The sequence below is a fragment of the Mirounga angustirostris genome, unplaced genomic scaffold, assembly GCF_029215605.1.
Source record: "Mirounga angustirostris isolate CCGP_5_RB_7025 unplaced genomic scaffold, mMirAng1.0.hap1 SCAF_1, whole genome shotgun sequence".
Lineage (NCBI taxonomy): Eukaryota > Metazoa > Chordata > Mammalia > Carnivora > Phocidae > Mirounga > Mirounga angustirostris.
The window spans coordinates 125,645,383-125,661,628 of record NW_026991709.1 but is presented as its reverse complement, the minus strand read 5'-3'; the positions used below and the strand labels follow the sequence as shown (position 1 = coordinate 125,661,628).

Below are 16,246 nucleotides of genomic sequence, written 5' to 3'. Positions count from 1 at the left end.
CTAGCACATTCAGGAAATGGCTTGTTCTGATTTATTAAACATTCTGGTCAACATGAAGTTTTCCTAAGAAACAAGAATATAACTACTTGGCATCAACTTAGTCTTTTACAGAAAACCAGGACCTAGCTGGGCACCAGGAAGCTGCTGTGAACCCTTCTAACCATGGGCCAGGAGACTGAGCAAGCCTAGACAAATCAACTCAGTGGGCAGAGCCCATGTGAAACCACCACATGTGCACGTGTGGGGAGATGCATGCAAACACAGACACACACACGCATGCCCAATCCAGCAGGCATCAGAAGCCCTAGTGTGCGTGGGAACTCCCTGATCCTCCCAGTGTCTTAGCTGTGAAACTGAGAATCTTGTCAAGAGAATCTGCGGGACTTTCTTGACAACCACGTGAGACCTGACCACACAGCTTGTGTGGAGCTCGTCCCAACCACAACCAGTGCACCTACCGTCTGGACCTTCTCTGCCTCACTGAGTCATCTCAAACACTCCTGTCAGCTTCAAAAAAGGTGCAGAGTCTCCCCTCCAGGTCCCAAGAGCAGCACCAGCACCTGCTAGCTTTGAGTACTAGCCACCCTCTACTCCCTGCTCAGATCAGGAGCCCCCACTCACAGCATACAGTTACCCTCTGGCATGGCTTCCATGGATAGCCAGACCAGGGTGGGCAGAATGGCCTGAGGCTCAGGCCAACTGCATTCAGACCCTACACAGGCCAGTCATGTCCACACGCCTGAGCAGCTGCATGGGTGCTGTGAAACATTACTTCATAGTGACGATATGTATGTTTGAGAGAAGGAGGGAGCACATGCTAAATTCCCACCACCAGCTGATCTTTTGACAAGGCTGGTGTTAATGCAATTTGGTAGTTTATTGAACTGGTAGGAACTCTTGGCCCATCCACAGCACAGAGTGTGGCAAAGTCGTATTCGTGCTCATGTTTATCCCTTCTTCCCAAAGCAAATTGCTGGTGTCATTGATGGTAAAAGCCTCACTAACAGGGAGAGAAGAGTGGGGCAATGAGAACAAGCAGGTAGTGCTGAGAGGCATGGCTTATGTTTCCCAGGTTGTCAGCTGAGGTCCAGTCAGAGTAGCCCTGTGACAGTGGACCCGCAGCCCCCATGCATGGGGGCACTGCTATGGTCTGGCCAAGAGAGCAAGCTCGCTCAGGAGATGGAAGGTGGTGTCCGACTGCAGGCTAATGTAGGCAGGGCACCTTCCCAGGTGCCCAGCCCCCCTCAGAGGACCCTAAGCTGACATCCATGAGTGCTGTCTCTGAGGTCTCCATGAGCACAGGGAATTGTTCTTGGCACTCCTCCTGGCCCCAGCTTCTCCTCATCTCCTGTGTACACCCTCACTCAGCCTGCTCGCTGCTGCTCACCTTGCTGCTTTGACAAGGGGAACAGGCACATTCCCAGCCCCTGCACCTCTAGAACCAGCTGGAAAGGGAAGAATGGATATGCAGACCTCCTCCTTCAGTCAACAGAAAGGAGCTTTCATGAGGGACTCCAGGTCACCTCCTCAGGGTTCACTTGGGGAGTAGGGATGCCTTCCTGGTGAAGTTAAGAAATGCGGATCATTGTTTCTGAGATAGAGAAGGTACTCTAGGTCTCCAGAACCCTGGGCCTGGGAGTGGACACAGGACCACCCAGTAGGAGGGAGGAACCCTGTGTCTCCAGCTCTTGTGAAATCAGGGACAACTGCTGATCAGGTATTGGGGTGACCAGAGGGCCAGGCGAGAGGGAGTGAGCTGAGTCAATACTTAGGTCTGCCCTCTGGACTTGGATGCCTGGGTACCAGGACATGGTAGCCAGGCTCACCCAGTTCCCATCCCACAAGCTCTGGTCCCTAAGAAGCCCTCTCAAAAGCTGCAACAGAAGTGCCATGAGCCATCAAGGACTCTAGAGTTAATCTTGCCCAAGCCCCTCACTGAGCTGAGAAGGTGTGAGGTCAGAGAAGAGGGGACAATTGCCCAGAATCACACGGCACCAGGGTCATGGTTAGATAGTATCTCTCCTGGTTCACAGCTAGATCTCCATTTCAAAGGTTTCCCTGAGCCCATAAGGCTTATGAAGTATGCTCAGGACAAGGAGATCCTGCCTCCTGAAGTCCCAGGGGAAGTGCCAAGGAGCAGCGGAAAGTAAACTGCACTAAGGTGCAAAAGCCTGGTCCCAGAAGGCTTACAGATCAGAGTGGCTACAAAATACCAAGTCAGGGCAAGAAGGCAGCTAGAGAAACTTTGATCCAGCCCTGACATTGTGACATGATCCAGCATGTGATGGGGAAACTAGAGGTCCAGGGCACAGGACGGTTTGTTCAAGGCCGCATGAAGAAAGCAACGGCAGAGCAAGAACCAGGGCCCCACTCCGAGGGGCCTCCCTCACTCCTGCTTTGGGGGGCCCCAGCCAGCTGTTTAACCTGGAGCAGGTCCTGGCCCCACCCTGGATGCTCCAAATCCTTGTCTGCAAAACAAGGGCATCTCTAAGGTGTCTCCTTCCTGGAAAATCTTCACCCCATCTGTATTAGTTATTGGTTGGGTAACACCACAACCTTAGTGGCTTAAAACAACACACACTGATTATCTCACAGTTTCTGTGGACAGGAGTCTGGGCATGGCTTATGTGGGTCCTCTGCTCAGGGTCTCACAAGGCTGCAGTCATGGTTATCAGCACGGTAGCAACACTTTTTTCTGGGGCTTGGAGTCCAAGCTCTTCCAAGTTCCTGTGATTCTTGACAAAATTCAGTTCATTGTGGCTGGAGGGCAGAGGCCCCCATTTTGTTGGGGCTGCTGGCCAGAGGCTGTTCTTATCTCCTAGAGGCTCACCCACAGTTCCACACCATATGACCCCTCACAGGCCCTCTCACACATGGCAGCTTGCTTCTTCAAGGCCAGCAAGAGCGATCTTCTAGAGGAACACCCCTGGAGGGACATCCATCACCTCTGCCATCCCATACTAGGTAGAAGCAAGCCTCAGTTTCTATGTGCACTTGAGGGGAGGGGCTATGCAAGGGCATTGCTCACTCGGGGTCACCTGAGGTCACACATGACACACTATCTCACATTCACACGTTCCTAAGAGACACCACCTCTACTCTTCACTCAGCCTCTGCTTCCTCTCCCACAGTGGTGACTCGGCTGGTCGCCTGCAACAGAACCTCACGGGCCTCTGTGCCCTAAGAAGGAAGCTACCGGCTGGTGTAGGCAGAGGCTCGGGGCGGGGGAGGAAGGCTGGAAGCCTGTTGTATTACTGCACCGTGCATTTGCACACTGCTCTGCAGGGTTCTCGCACACCACATCCAGCCCTCCCAAGCCAAGGTGGAGGGACAAGTTGACACCATCCAGATCAGAACCCTGGCTTACAGTAGCCCTTCTGCTGCACGATGGAGGCAGGAGGGAGCTGGGTTCTGGCCCCACATGTGGGATTCTGCCCTCTTCTGATGTAGGTGGGAGAGACCCAAGGTGGGTGGTCAGCCGGGCACTTTTTCAGGCCTGCTTTTCAGACTCTGATCTGGGCAGCAGCCTGCGGCACTTTGGCTGGATGTGGGGGAGGAAGGGGGTACTTAATGAATTACGATCAGAGAACTTCTGGATCCTGGTGCTATAGGTGGGATCTGTTAATATTCTAAAAATTTGGCCAATTTGAGGAGGGGGACTTTTTTTCTCCCTAAAAACAAACCCTTCTCAGAGGTGCTCTCTACGCAGAGAAGAGCAGAAATAAACACAGATCTCCTGGTCCCAAGACTTGACCCTGCTCACAGCCGCCCAGTCTGGGAACTGCAGGGTCCCAGTGGGGCAGAGCCAACCGACCTCAGAGAGGGAGGGACAAAGCTGAGCGTGCTCATCAAAGCCCAGCACTTGTCCTCCAGGACAAGCTAAGAACCCTTCTCTCCACCCATGCTCCGCCTCGCTGGAGGTCATCAGCCCTCCGCGGCAGCAGTTCCCGCTCCTCACCTCATCCTCGACCCAAACACAGAGCAGGTCCCCTCACTCCTGTGCCCGATACACATCAGGGCCTCTGTGGGAACCTGCAGCCTTTCATTCTGTTGGGACAGAACCTGGGACGGAGGGCACCACCACCTAGAGCTGCAAACCACCCTGGTTCTCCCAAGGCCTCAGTGCTGCTCCAGGAGCCCTGTGACGGGCACACCTAGGTCTGTCTGTTTCTGGGAGGAGGGCCTCCCTCCTCCACCTCTATGCTTCCATGGCTCTCCCTTCTCCATTCTTTCCTCCTAGCCCTCTCCCTTCATTGGATGGGGAAACAAACAAGAAACACTTGTTCGAAATGCTTCGCTTTACTCTCTTCAGTCTGCACAGTGTTTACTCCCTGCTCATCAACAGGGTCAGAACAGAACATTTTCTCCATGTCTCTCTGAATTAGCACACCATCCTCAGAGGAACCTGTCTCTCATGCGAAGGGCACAGTCAGCAACCCAGTCCTGAACCTGGGATGGGTCTCCTGGTCCTGCCTCTGCCCCAGGGCTTAGGGCAATGAGGAGGGAACAGAGGGGGTTCAAATGGTCACAGCTGCATTGAGCTGCTTGTGGCCAGCTTCTGGGCCCATTTATCTCCAGGCCAGCAACTCCAGGCAAAGGAGACACCTCTGCTGAGGACCAAGCAAGGGAACAGGTCTCCTTACCCATCCTGACCTCATAGACAATAAATCTGTCACGGCTCCCAGGGGCCATGGGCAGTGACTGAAATGTGTCTGATTGCTGATAATTAGGATATTCTTCACTCCCCAGCCATGCTAACAAAGGAATAGCCAGGTGGTGCTTAGTAACTTCCATGGGCACTGCCTGGGTAGCAGACAGGAGGGACAGGGGGCAGAGGTCACCAGGGCTTTGCAGGGTGAGGTTTCAGTCCTTGAGAATAGACCATGAGCTGCCTCATGGGCAGGGGACTCCACCCATTGAGCCAAGCAGGCCACCCACTCTGTGCTAGTCCCCTGCCTCTACTCTGGCTCCCTGACTCTTGCCCTTTACTTTTTGTGCAGCCAGGCAGCTTGAGATTGGGTTTTTGTCTCCAAGTCAGGGGGTGGGGCTCTCCCTTATACAATGTTGCCCTCCCTCAAGTCCTCAGGGACCCCTAAGCTTGTTGGGGAGCTAGAATTCAGCAAAGAAGAGCAAGGGAATCCATGGGAGAAAGCAAAGACAGTGGGTCAAGCATCCATTGGAAGAGGAGCTCAGCAAGGGAGGGAGTGATAAGAGGCTGGCTAAAGGGCCAGGGGAGCTCACAAACCCAATGACCAGAAGGCAGAAGGAGCTCACATACCCAACGACCAGGGGGCTGGGGGTGCAGACATCTAATAACCAACTTCACTCCAAGTGGTACATCCTGTCCTGAGCAGGTGGCAGAGGGGAAGAGTCTGGAAGGGATGTCAGCAGCCCTGGAGCACCCCTTTAGCAGGACAGAAGCAGTCAGGGGACCCAGGGCATTGTGGAGGTGGGAAGGACAGAGGAGCTCAAGGTGGCTGGTTTTGGTGCATCCAAGTACAGTGTAACCTTGTAGAGAAGCACAAGAGCCCCTCCCTTACAATGCTTCATTATCCTGAATGATTCGCACCCTATAAAAAACCAGGAAAATTTATGTGTCTAGAGGCCTAAATCTGAGAGCTGGAAGGAAGCTCAGGCTCACAAACCCTCCTCTATATTCTATCCTCTGTTCCCTGCTTGGCCTGGTACAGGCTGCCTGCATCCCTTGCTTCCAATCAGGCCATACTTCACCTTTGTCTTCTACTCCATGAGCATGTCCCTCCTTGGTCAAAACCCTCCAGTTGTCCCCACTGCCTGCAGGGAAGATCCAAACCCTGTGTGTGGAAGCCCTTCTCTGGGGCCTGACCCTGCTGCCTTCCCCAGGCTCAATGCTTTTTCCAACCGTGCTCACCACTTCGCCCCCCCATGCTAGAGTCCAGCCACCCTGAACTGTGCCCAACTCCCCCAGAAGTCCCAAGCCCCTCCCAGCCCCCTAGCTGTGGCATAGTCAGGCCCTCTGCTCAAGATGCCTCCCTTGTGTGCCTCTGAATTCCTGCTCACTGTGCAAAACCTCCTCTGGGAAGCCTTCCCTGACACCAACACCCCCCACCCCCTCCCCCCGGCAGACCACGCCCAGAACCTTGTTTGTGTGCTTAATAGTCATGTTAGCACTGGCTGAGATTTATTACCTGCTTACCTCACCAACTACTGTCATAATCACAACACGGCAAAGCCTCTGCCCCTGTTGTCTACCCAGGCTGCGCTCCTTGTCCCTGGGCAAGTTACAGAGCCATGAAGATGAGGTGCCCTTCCTGTGAGCAGCTGTGGGGGCCCAGCGGAGCAAGCCTGGGTGAATCTGTCCCACTTCCTGCCGGGATGGGCAGTGGAAAAATGCCAACTAGGGAGTTTGAGGCCTGGGAGCTCTTCCCAGCTCAGCAGTAACCGGTCTGAGTCCTACAATCTGTGCAGAAGCCTTCCCCTCTCAGAGAAGCACTTTCTTCATCTATAAAATGGGTACGCAGCTCCACGTATCAGATCACTTGTGCTCTGCAGCTCACTACACAAAAATGACCCAACAGTGATTCTCAAAACCTCCACCCCTACTTCTTTCTCCCTCGTTCATCTACAAAAGGAGGGACTGCTGTCACTGTTCCATTAACAAAATTACCTATCACTTGAGCATTTACCATGCGCCATGATTTGATGTATTTGATCTTCATGCAACCCTCAAAAAGTTAAGGATTACCCTGCTGTCTGGTGAGGAAAATGAGCTCGGGGTAGTCCTATTACCTCCCAGTACCACCCAGAGAGCGAGGAGCAGGGCTGGGGCGGAAGTGCAGGGCTCAGGAGCACCGAGTAAGTGATGGGGCTGGAGCAGGAGCTGGGGCTAGTCTGGTGGGGATACTACGTACCCAACCTGGCACTAGCCCTTTCCCAGCCCTCCCTGCTTACCACCCACCCACCTGGCTGCCGAAAGAAGCGTCCTGGAGTAGAAGTACCTGGGAGCTGTCTCCTGTTCAGCTGGCCCCCATCAAAGGTCCTGGCTGTACAGTTAGGAATAAGCACATGCCAGCAGGAAGGGCAGGACAGCCCCATCCCCGTTGCCTGGCAACCTGAGTCAAACACACCATCAGAAGAGATGAGCCACAGCACCCCGGGGGCACACATGCCTCCCAGGAGAAGAGGTAGCAGGCTGGAGGGGACCCTGCACTGGGGCCTGGCCAGGGAAGTTCTGGGGGAGACAGTTAGCGGAGGCCCTGATGACATGCCATCCTCTGCAGTGCCTCTGACCTCTCTAGCCACCGGTGCTATCTCCAGGCTGGGGGTGTTATGGGCTTGGCATCATACCCCGACCTAGCGCTGAAGTACAGGACCAGAGTCAGCGCTCCACTGGCCTGAGTGGTCACCCAGTTCAGTAGCCTCTGAGGATATATCGAGAAAGCCAGAGAACGACTGGGGCTCATCCAGCCACAGAGGCTGCTGGTGGCTGACCCCGAAGAGAATCAGGGTCTCCAGGGCCCTGATATCTCCAGGCCTGAAGGGAGGATGAAGCCAGAAGGGTTACCCCAGAGCAGGTGGGAAGCAGCCGCTTGGTTTGCTCGGTTCTTCCCAGTGTAGAAATTCTCCGCTAGAACCAGGAGGGCATCTACCTCCATAGCAGGGCAGGGCTGACTTGGGAAGGCTTCAGTTGCCCCCACACTCTCTACAACCAACTCCCTTCAAACCACCCCAAATAAGCAGTTCATTCTGTGTAAGAATGGAGTGTCTGATATGCAGTCCAACTCCAGTAGACTCCCCCATGGAGACCCTGCTTGCTTCTTAGAGCAATCCCCCTGCCCTCCTCCCTGCTCAGGGCCCCAGTGCCCCTCACCAGCCTAGGGGAATCAAAGGCCTCTTCCCATCCACCCCCATGCTGTGATCCACTGGCTCATCCTCAGCAAACAGCTTGGCACATAATTCCCCAGGAGACTTTTACAGCAGACTTCGAGTCTGTAAGGCCTCAGTGTTCTTCTGTCCTCTCTTCCCCACAACAAGGTCTGAACCTGCCTTTGAGGCATGAGGTCCAACAGATCAGTGTGTGTTTCTCATAGTGACCTGGGTTCAAATTCAATGCTGCCACACTAGCAGTGAGTCTGTGGCCATGACCAGCTCTCCCTGAGCCTCTATCTCCTGACCTGCAAAACAGGGAGAATTTTACATCTATCACAAGATGCTAGGGAGAAAGCACCCTGTGTGCAGTCTAGGCCATAGCGGGTATTCCTAAATGCCACCTGAGGTTATCTGGAGGAAGAACACAGAAACCTGGGAGGGTCAGCTCCATTTCCCAGGAAAGGCAGACTTGTTCTGGACCCCTCCCCGTCCATTGTCCTCTCCAAGCCCTTAGAATGAAGCTGAGGACCCTCCACCAGCTCCCCACTTCCCTCAGAACAAAGTCCCAGCTCATGGCCAGCCTCTGGGACTTGCCCTCACTTCATCTCCAGCCACAGGGGAAACTGGGTGAGCGGGTTAACCCAATACTGGAAGCCCCTTTCTCTGGGGAAATCCCACCAAGGCATCATGGCCCTTCACCAACTGTCCATCCAGGCCCTGGAAGAAAGCTGTGGTCTCTAGCATAGACTGCACACAACTCAAGTCTTCCTCTCTCCCTGGCTCATGATCCACAGCACCTGCCAGGGCATCAGGCTGCCAGTCTTCCCGTGCATTTCCTGGAAGTAACCTTGGCTTTTAAGTCTCTCTTCTGCCCTTAGGAGCAGGGTATCATCTGTTTTCTCCTGGACCCTGGCCTGTCCCTTGGGTACGTCCCCAACTGGGAACAGGTGGTACCTGGCCCAGGACACACGGTTGAGTCACCTGGGCTCCCACTGGTCTTGTTACCAAGAGACCAGGATAAATATGCTTTTTTACTAAAAATAAGTCATTTCATTAAATGACAAATTATTCATAACAGTGAACATTTACTTCTTAAAAAGATTCCACTTAGTTTAGGGCAATCGTTATGGAAGTAAAAAGCCCTAAGATACAGTAAGGAACTTCTCAGAGGAGTCCAGAGGTGTTATCAATCTTTATCCTCTCCTTCCCTGTCCCATGAAGCAGAGACTCTGCCTTGGGCCCCATTTCCAGGTGCCTGTCATTTTTGCTCTAGCTGAAGCTGCCCATCTCAGGGCACGTCTGGTGCTTCTCCCTGGCAACCTCCCTCATCTACTCTACTCTGTGCTGATAAATGGAAAAGGAGGACAGACAGACAGTTGAGAAAATGCCCAGCACAGTTTTTCTAGCAGTCCACCCTGGATGTCTATGGATTTTGCTGTTCACCTTAGTCTTTTCTCACCTTAATCAATGGTTCTGCTCAACAATTTCTCTAAGTGATTTATACTGAGACCAAACAGCCCTGCACATTCAATGGTTCATTCATTCAGCAACAGTGGAAGACACAGAGGGCGGAGGACAGAGAGACGCTGCAGCCTGGATGGACACAGACAGTACCACTCTCAGGTCTGCCTCGGGCAAGTCTGCAAGATCAGGATAACACCTATAAGGGTAAATATTCGTGGGCTGACTTTAGGGATTTTATAAGTAACAAAAAGATGATGAGGTTATTCTGTTGTATTCTAATGGGATTCATTTTAATGTGGGGGCTGCAAATGATAAGGATAATCAGATCATGCACAGGATGGTACTATTACATCTGCAGAACCAGAACATATGCCAACAGTCTCATTTTTCTCTTCTGGTTAGTTCTCTCGTCCCTGACCCTCAGCACTGAGGGCGCCATGCTTGTCTTATGCCCAGTACAGGTTAATTCTCATCTTGGGGTCTCATCTGACGTTCTCTCATCTCATGCATACCTCTTTAAAGAAACAAAGCCAACATTCTGGGTCCATACCCAACATCCAAGGTTCCCCCCATCATTCCAGCCACTGAGGAAGGGAGGAAAAAAAACTGGGAGGAGAGAAAACAAGACCAAAAAGCTGAGGCATAGACTAACAACTTGGTGATTTACCCAAGATCTCCAAGTGAGCTCTGGCAACATCTGGTTTGGGCGCGTCCCTTCCTTCCCATCTTTGGTGGCCTTGCTGCTTTCTCCTATTTCTTTAGAGAAGGTGGTGGGGGTGGGGGTGCCCTGAGAAGTTCAGCTTTTGTGAGATGAACTGTGCATTGGGCACAACCAAGGCTAAATGCTCCAACCCTCAGTGAAAGATTCTTAAGTGTTGCTAAGATCTCCAGGCTTGAGAAAGCAGCATGTGTCAGGATGAAGAATCCTGTTTCAAAGCTGCCTTGACTCCCCTCACTTTTAATCTACCAACGGACTATCAGTACCTATCACACAGCGAGGATAATCTCATCATTTTTAAATGCAGACATTTAATGAGCACAAATCCCCTGCAGATGGGAAGAGGGGAAAGGAGCTAAGACCTGGTCCTCTTGGGTGCTTAAATTCACCTTTAAGGGGCTTAAAATTCAGTTAGAGATTTGTATCTGAAAAAGCTAATAAACATTTAAAAATCCAGAGTGACTGAGGCAACAGAGAGGTCATGGGGCAGCATGTGATAGTGTTTTAAAAATGCTCAGAAAGAAACCAAAGCTATGTCATGGTGAGTGCCCAAGTGGGCTGGGTACAGCAGAGTGAGCGGGTCTGGGAGGTGGCAGGGAGCAGACTTCTGGGATGGGCCTCAGGTACAAAGGGCTCCCTGTGTGATTATGGGTGGTGTGTGGTGGGACGGCAGCAGTCAGGCTGGGCCAGGCCTTGGGTGGGGCAGGGGGAGCCCTCTGGGCAGTGGCAGGGGTCGGGGGGAAGACCACTCCTTAACCTGGAGGAATAAGGTGACAGTGGGGGAAAGCCCCTTCTCAGCACTAACAAGCCAAACACCCTCGTCCTCCTGCTCACCACCCCACCCCTTTTTTCTCCAGAGCAGGGAGAAAAACAGACAAAGCCCCCTGGAGAGGGTGGGCCCCTTGCAAGACCTACTGCCTGCACTCAGCTCACCGAAGGAGTACCAGCCGGCTGCCTATAGGAGCATCTCCTCCTCTGAAGCCTTAGAAGTCATCTCTGACACCTGCCCACAAAGGTGGGTGGGACGCCCCGCTCTGCGCTTTCACAGCAGCTGTTCTTCTCGTCGTAGCGCGCATAGACCTTTGCTGTAATTATAGCCACAAATATCTGAACTCCCAGTGGGCCATAAGTCCTATGAGGCAGAGATACACTCAAAGACCTGACTAAATGAATAAATGGATGATGGAAGGGGGATGAGTGAACAAATGACTAAATGGCCAAAGGCAGCTGTGTGCAGGGTCACTATGTTGCACAACTCTGGGGACACCATTCACATCGTGCTCACTGTGATGGCCCCTCCAGCAGCATAACTGTCAGGGACAGGACAGGGAGGACGCACATCAGAGGGAGACGCTGTCCTGTCGCCTCAGCCTGGGAAAGCAGACCGAACTTGTGGTGGTCCCTCAATCTCCCTGCTTTGGCTGGAGGAGTCCTGGGGAAGGGAGATCAGAAGGGGCCAGAACACCCGACAGGCCTGTCCACATCCCCAGTCCCCATGACACTCCCGGATGCACCAAGGGAAGCCTAACCTCCCCCCACAGAACACCGTCAGAACTTCGGAGGAAGACGTGTGTCCCCCAGGCCTCCATTCCTTCCTCAGACACCAGCTCGTGTCTGTGTTCTCTGGATGTCATCAAGTGTCGCCACTGGGACCAGTGTGCCTCCCCACCCCACTGCCATCAGCACAAGAGCATGGCCAGCAAGCCCAGCAACAGCCATCTGAACACCAGCAGGACTGCACAGCCTTCCTACTGCGAAGAGTCCCCTCATCCTGGGCCCCTCTCCACAATCCCACCCCCTGCCAGGCTGACACTGCCAGCCAGCCTGTGTTCCGTGGCCTAGGGGACAGCAGTCACTCTGCTGCCAGGAGGGGGGCCTTCTCACGGACTAGGGGTGTTCTCTCTAGAGTGGTTCCTTAAGGCCTTCCACTCAAACCAGGTCCTGCTATCTTTGAAGGCTTGATGCCCTCCTGGGATTATCTGTTTCAGGGTGTCCTCCTCATCACTGGGCTCCAGGTCAGGTACTCCTTTTTGGAATCCAGCTGTCTTCACCCACTGGCCTAGGGAGATGCCACCACTATACCAGGCACAGGAAACAAGAGAAGGCCACATCCCTCCAGCCCCTTCCCCTGGCTTCTATCCAGGGGAGTCAGCTCATACAGGCAGACCCATGTGGCTCTAGGAGACTCTGTCAAGCTCAGCTGGCCCAAGTGTCCCAGGTACAGAAGGTGAGGGACCTCTGAGGTCACATAGGGAGGGGGGGCCAGACCTCAGGGGCTCCCTGCACTGCATAGGCTGCAGTGACACAAAGGACCAACACACACAAAACTTGTGTGCAGGGGGGGCGCCTGGGTGGCGTAGTCGGTTAAGCATCTGCCTCCGGCTCAGTCATGATCCCAGGATCCTGGGACCAAGCCCTGCATTGGGCTCCCTGCTCAGCGAGGAGCCTGCTTCTCCCTCTCCCTCTGCCTGCCGCTCTGCCTACTTGAGTTCTCTCTCTCTCATAAATAAATAAAATCTTAAAAAAAAAAAACAAAAAAAAACTTGTGTGCAGGCAAGGCAGAAGCAGTGTCTACGAAGGCAGTTCCCCTATCCCCCCAGGCTCAGGGATGCATGTGTCCCAACCTAACTTGGGGGGCCCCAAAAGCCATGTAGAATACAAGGTATACGACCCACTACACACTCAAGTGGAAGGAGGCTTCTCAGGGCCCTAGGGCTCCAAGCCAGAAGGGACCAGAGTGGCCAACAGCCAATCCCACTGATGGCAGAGCCTTTGTTTCCAGTGACTTGTGTTCAGAGGGCCCACAAACCCTGCCCCCAACCCAAACAGCCCAGCATTCCCACCAGGTCACCCAATGGAGCCACAAGTCTGGCCAGAGAGTGGCAATCCTCACCTCAACTCAGGAAGGCTCCCCAGTTCTTCATTGCCCTGATTCAAGGTCATCTTAATTCCCAATGACATGTTAATGACTGGTAACAGGAGATGTGGGTTCCAGCCCCAGAAGTGCTAGCAACTCACAGTGGGACTCTCCCAAATCCTCCCCATCCCTGGGGCTCAGACTTCTAAATTACACATGCAAGATGGGAGCTCCATCTCTGAGGCCTTAAGCTCTCATTTCAATGATTTAGGAACAAAGGGGGTTGGTGTGGCTCCTCAGGGGCCTCAGCCCATCAGAGATTCTGAGGGAGTCCAGAGTTTTCACTCCTACTCACAAGAGACATTCTCCTCATCAAAGCCCTGGTGCTTTACTGAAGCATGTTCAGACTTGGAATAAACAAATGTTTCTTGAGAACCTACCAGGGCCAAGGCCCTTTGAGAGGCACTGGGGAAACATGAAGGAGTAAGAGAACCTCAAGCAGCCATTTCACAGAGACAGAAACTGAGGCTCAGAGAGGCCTGGAAATCTGCTCAAGGAAACACAGGTAGGAATTCAACTCCCAGGCTGCCTGATCAGACTTCTCGCCCAGGGCTCCAGGCCAGGTAAGATTAGCACTGGGATGTGAAGACTCCTGAAATCCTTCAGGCATGGGAAATAGTGAGTTCTGAAGCTGGACTCTGTTAAGATCAGAAACTCAGAGTCCAGGACACAGGGCTGGCCGGCTGAGTTGATCTTGTTCTGGAATACCCAGCCTGGCCCCAGGATCCATCCCCATGTTAGGGCCTGACCTTCTGACATCCTTCTCTGAACCATCCATCCCAGGTAATGAGTAGCAACACAGGAGACTGCCATGTGACCTTCACAACCCACCTGTACCCACACCAGGGTAGCACTATTCCCTGAGCCTATCAGGTCCTCCTAAGGTTGCCTGTGTCTTGGTCCCTAGTACAGACAGGTACCAAACCAGGTGAACTGGACTGGTCTGCAGAGCTAGAGCTGGGGATCCTGTCCCCAGCGGCCACCTTCCTCCTGAGGTGAGCTGGGCAAGGCCCAGCCAGTCCCTCTGCAGCCCCAGGTGAGAGGCCTCTGGAGAGATGCTCTGAGAACCACTCCTTCCTACAGGTGTCAGAGGGGTCCCTGCTCTTCAATCTGGTCCTTCCACCTTGGGGCCAACCCGGGTTTCAGAGATGCTTTCCCGGGGAGGCTGATGGGCGGCAAGGAAGCCGTTTGTCTCCCCCACCCCCACCCCCCGCCCCTGGCCGGCTGCCACGGTGACCTCCCCTCCCCCAAGACGGGCTGTGAGCTGGGAGGTGGGGGTGGGAAGACTCCTCTGCCGTCAACGCTCTCAGGAGGGGTGCTGGGAAGCCAGGCAGGGCGTGTCGCCTGGTCCTTTCTCTGCCCAGCTCCAGGCTTCGCCGCCTCTTGGTGTGAAGCACCCCTGTACCATCCCCCAAATCTGCCTCGCACCGGGGAACCCTCGCTGTCCTCGCCCAGACCCTGAGCCCTAGAGACGCTCACACACGCTGGCACAGGGCAGCGTCTAGAACCTTCCGTGCCCAGTCGGACGTAGGCCAGGGGAGGTAGGCGCCCTGTTCCCCTACAGCCTGCGCCCGCTCTTTCCACAGAAGACAGGTGTCGGCCTTCCCTCGCGGCCCTCTGCTTCAGGGCCTGGACGTGCCCGTCATTAAACACGGGTCCGGGTAGGGTCCGCAGGGAGCCCTCGGGCCAGACGCCGGCCCCACCTCGTTCTCCGAAGAGGGGCGCCGGTCCTCCCCCGGCCCCCGCCCGCGCCCGGCCACCTGCGCGGTCGCCCGCAGCCGGTGCCGCATTGCGAGCGAGCCGGCGAGCCCGGCGCCTTCACGCCCCGGCCGCCGCGGCTGAGCGAGCCGCCGCCCTCCGGCCTCCCGCCGCGCGGCGTCCGCCCCGCAGCTCTAGCCCCGCACCCCACCTCCCACCTCCCACCCTCACCCCCACCTCCGGCCCAGCGCCCCCTCCATCCCTCCCCGGGGCCCCTCCCCGGCCCGGCCCCGCCCGAGCCGGCCCCGACCCCCACATCCCCGTCCCTCCCCTCCACCCGGGCTTGGGGGGCCTTTCCGAGCCGGGGCCGGGGCCCCAACTGGGTGGATGATGTGGCGGCGGGGGGCGACTCGGCGCCAAGCCAAGAGAATAAGCGGGGTACTTACCGCTCTGCTCCCCCAGGAACACCAACTTGAATTTTCTCAGTGGGTTCCCAAAATCTCCCCCTGCGGACATGGTGCTGGCAGCCGGGCCGTGCAGGAGGAGGAGGAGGAGAAGCGAAGGAGCAGGGAGGGAGGAGGAGGGCGAGGGGAGGCGGCCGGCGGTGCGGGAGCCGGAGGGGGAAGGGCTGGCTGCGCGCGTCCCTGACTCCCCAGCTGCGTCCCGGCCCCGGCCTGCGGCTGCGTGTCCGGCGGCGGCGGCGGCGGCGGCGGCGGCGGAGGAGAAGGCTGGGGCTGGGCTGCTGCGGGCGGCGCTCGCTGCGGTGCGAGGGGCGCGCTCTGGACGCCCGAGGCGCGGCGCGGACAGCGAGGCGCGGGCGGAGCGGGGCGCAGGGACTGCGCGCGGGGCGGAGGAGCGCTCTCCCGAGCCGCGCGCCGCGGCCCCCTCCCCTCTCCCTCCTCGGCCGGCGCCTGCGCTCTGCGCGCTCCCCAGCCTCTGATGTCATGCGGGGCTCGCGCCGCTGCGGGGCTGGGGGCGTCCGCCCGCCCACCCGAAACCCGCACTCGGCGGGAGAGAACCGCCTGGCCGGGCCTCCGAGACACCCCCCGGATCGGGCCGTCTCTCGTTGCCCCTCTACGTCTGTCTTCCCTACTCTAACTCTACCCCTCCTTTGAATCCAGAAAAATGACAGGAAATTGGCAGGGGACATTTGACCCTGGTCTTTTAAAACCCAGATTCCCGTCCCTTCCTCCACCTCCCGCGACGCCTGATTGATGCACGTCCGTCTCAGAAGACAGAAAGGAAGGGAGGTTGGGGGAGAGCAAGGGTGTGGTGGACCATGTGGGGGTAGACTGGCTTGACTGTGACCCCGTGTGGCCTCTAGCCCACCCTCCCTTCTCTAGGTCCAGATCCCTCCTCTGGGCGCCTCTTTGAGGTCATAGGTGTTCCCCTCAGACCTGGCCAGCAAGAGAGGAGGACCAGGAAAGGCGCACCAGTCTCAAGCCAACCTCTCCTACAGATAATTTTATCCTAAATCTGCTGTCCCATGGGAGAGAAGGAGCCATGACACCGTAATATCTGCGTGGCCGACTCTGGACAGTGCTCTGGAGTTCTTGACTCTGGGGCCACCAGGCTGACTAGGCCACTGCTTGCCCTGGCAA

At 55.6% G+C, this 16,246-nt stretch overlaps 1 protein-coding gene across 1 annotated transcript in view; it reads right to left on the bottom strand.

Moving 5' to 3' along the window:
* RAB6B (RAB6B, member RAS oncogene family) overlaps positions 1-15,689 on the bottom strand; it is a 62,774-nt gene extending 47,085 nt beyond the window's left edge. The window contains exon 1 of the mRNA XM_064587498.1: positions 15,092-15,689. Within this exon, the coding sequence (XP_064443568.1) occupies positions 15,092-15,161 (70 nt within the window). The 5' untranslated portion in view covers positions 15,162-15,689. The remainder of the gene's footprint in view (positions 1-15,091) is intronic.
* Positions 15,690-16,246: the final 557 nt, after the last annotated feature.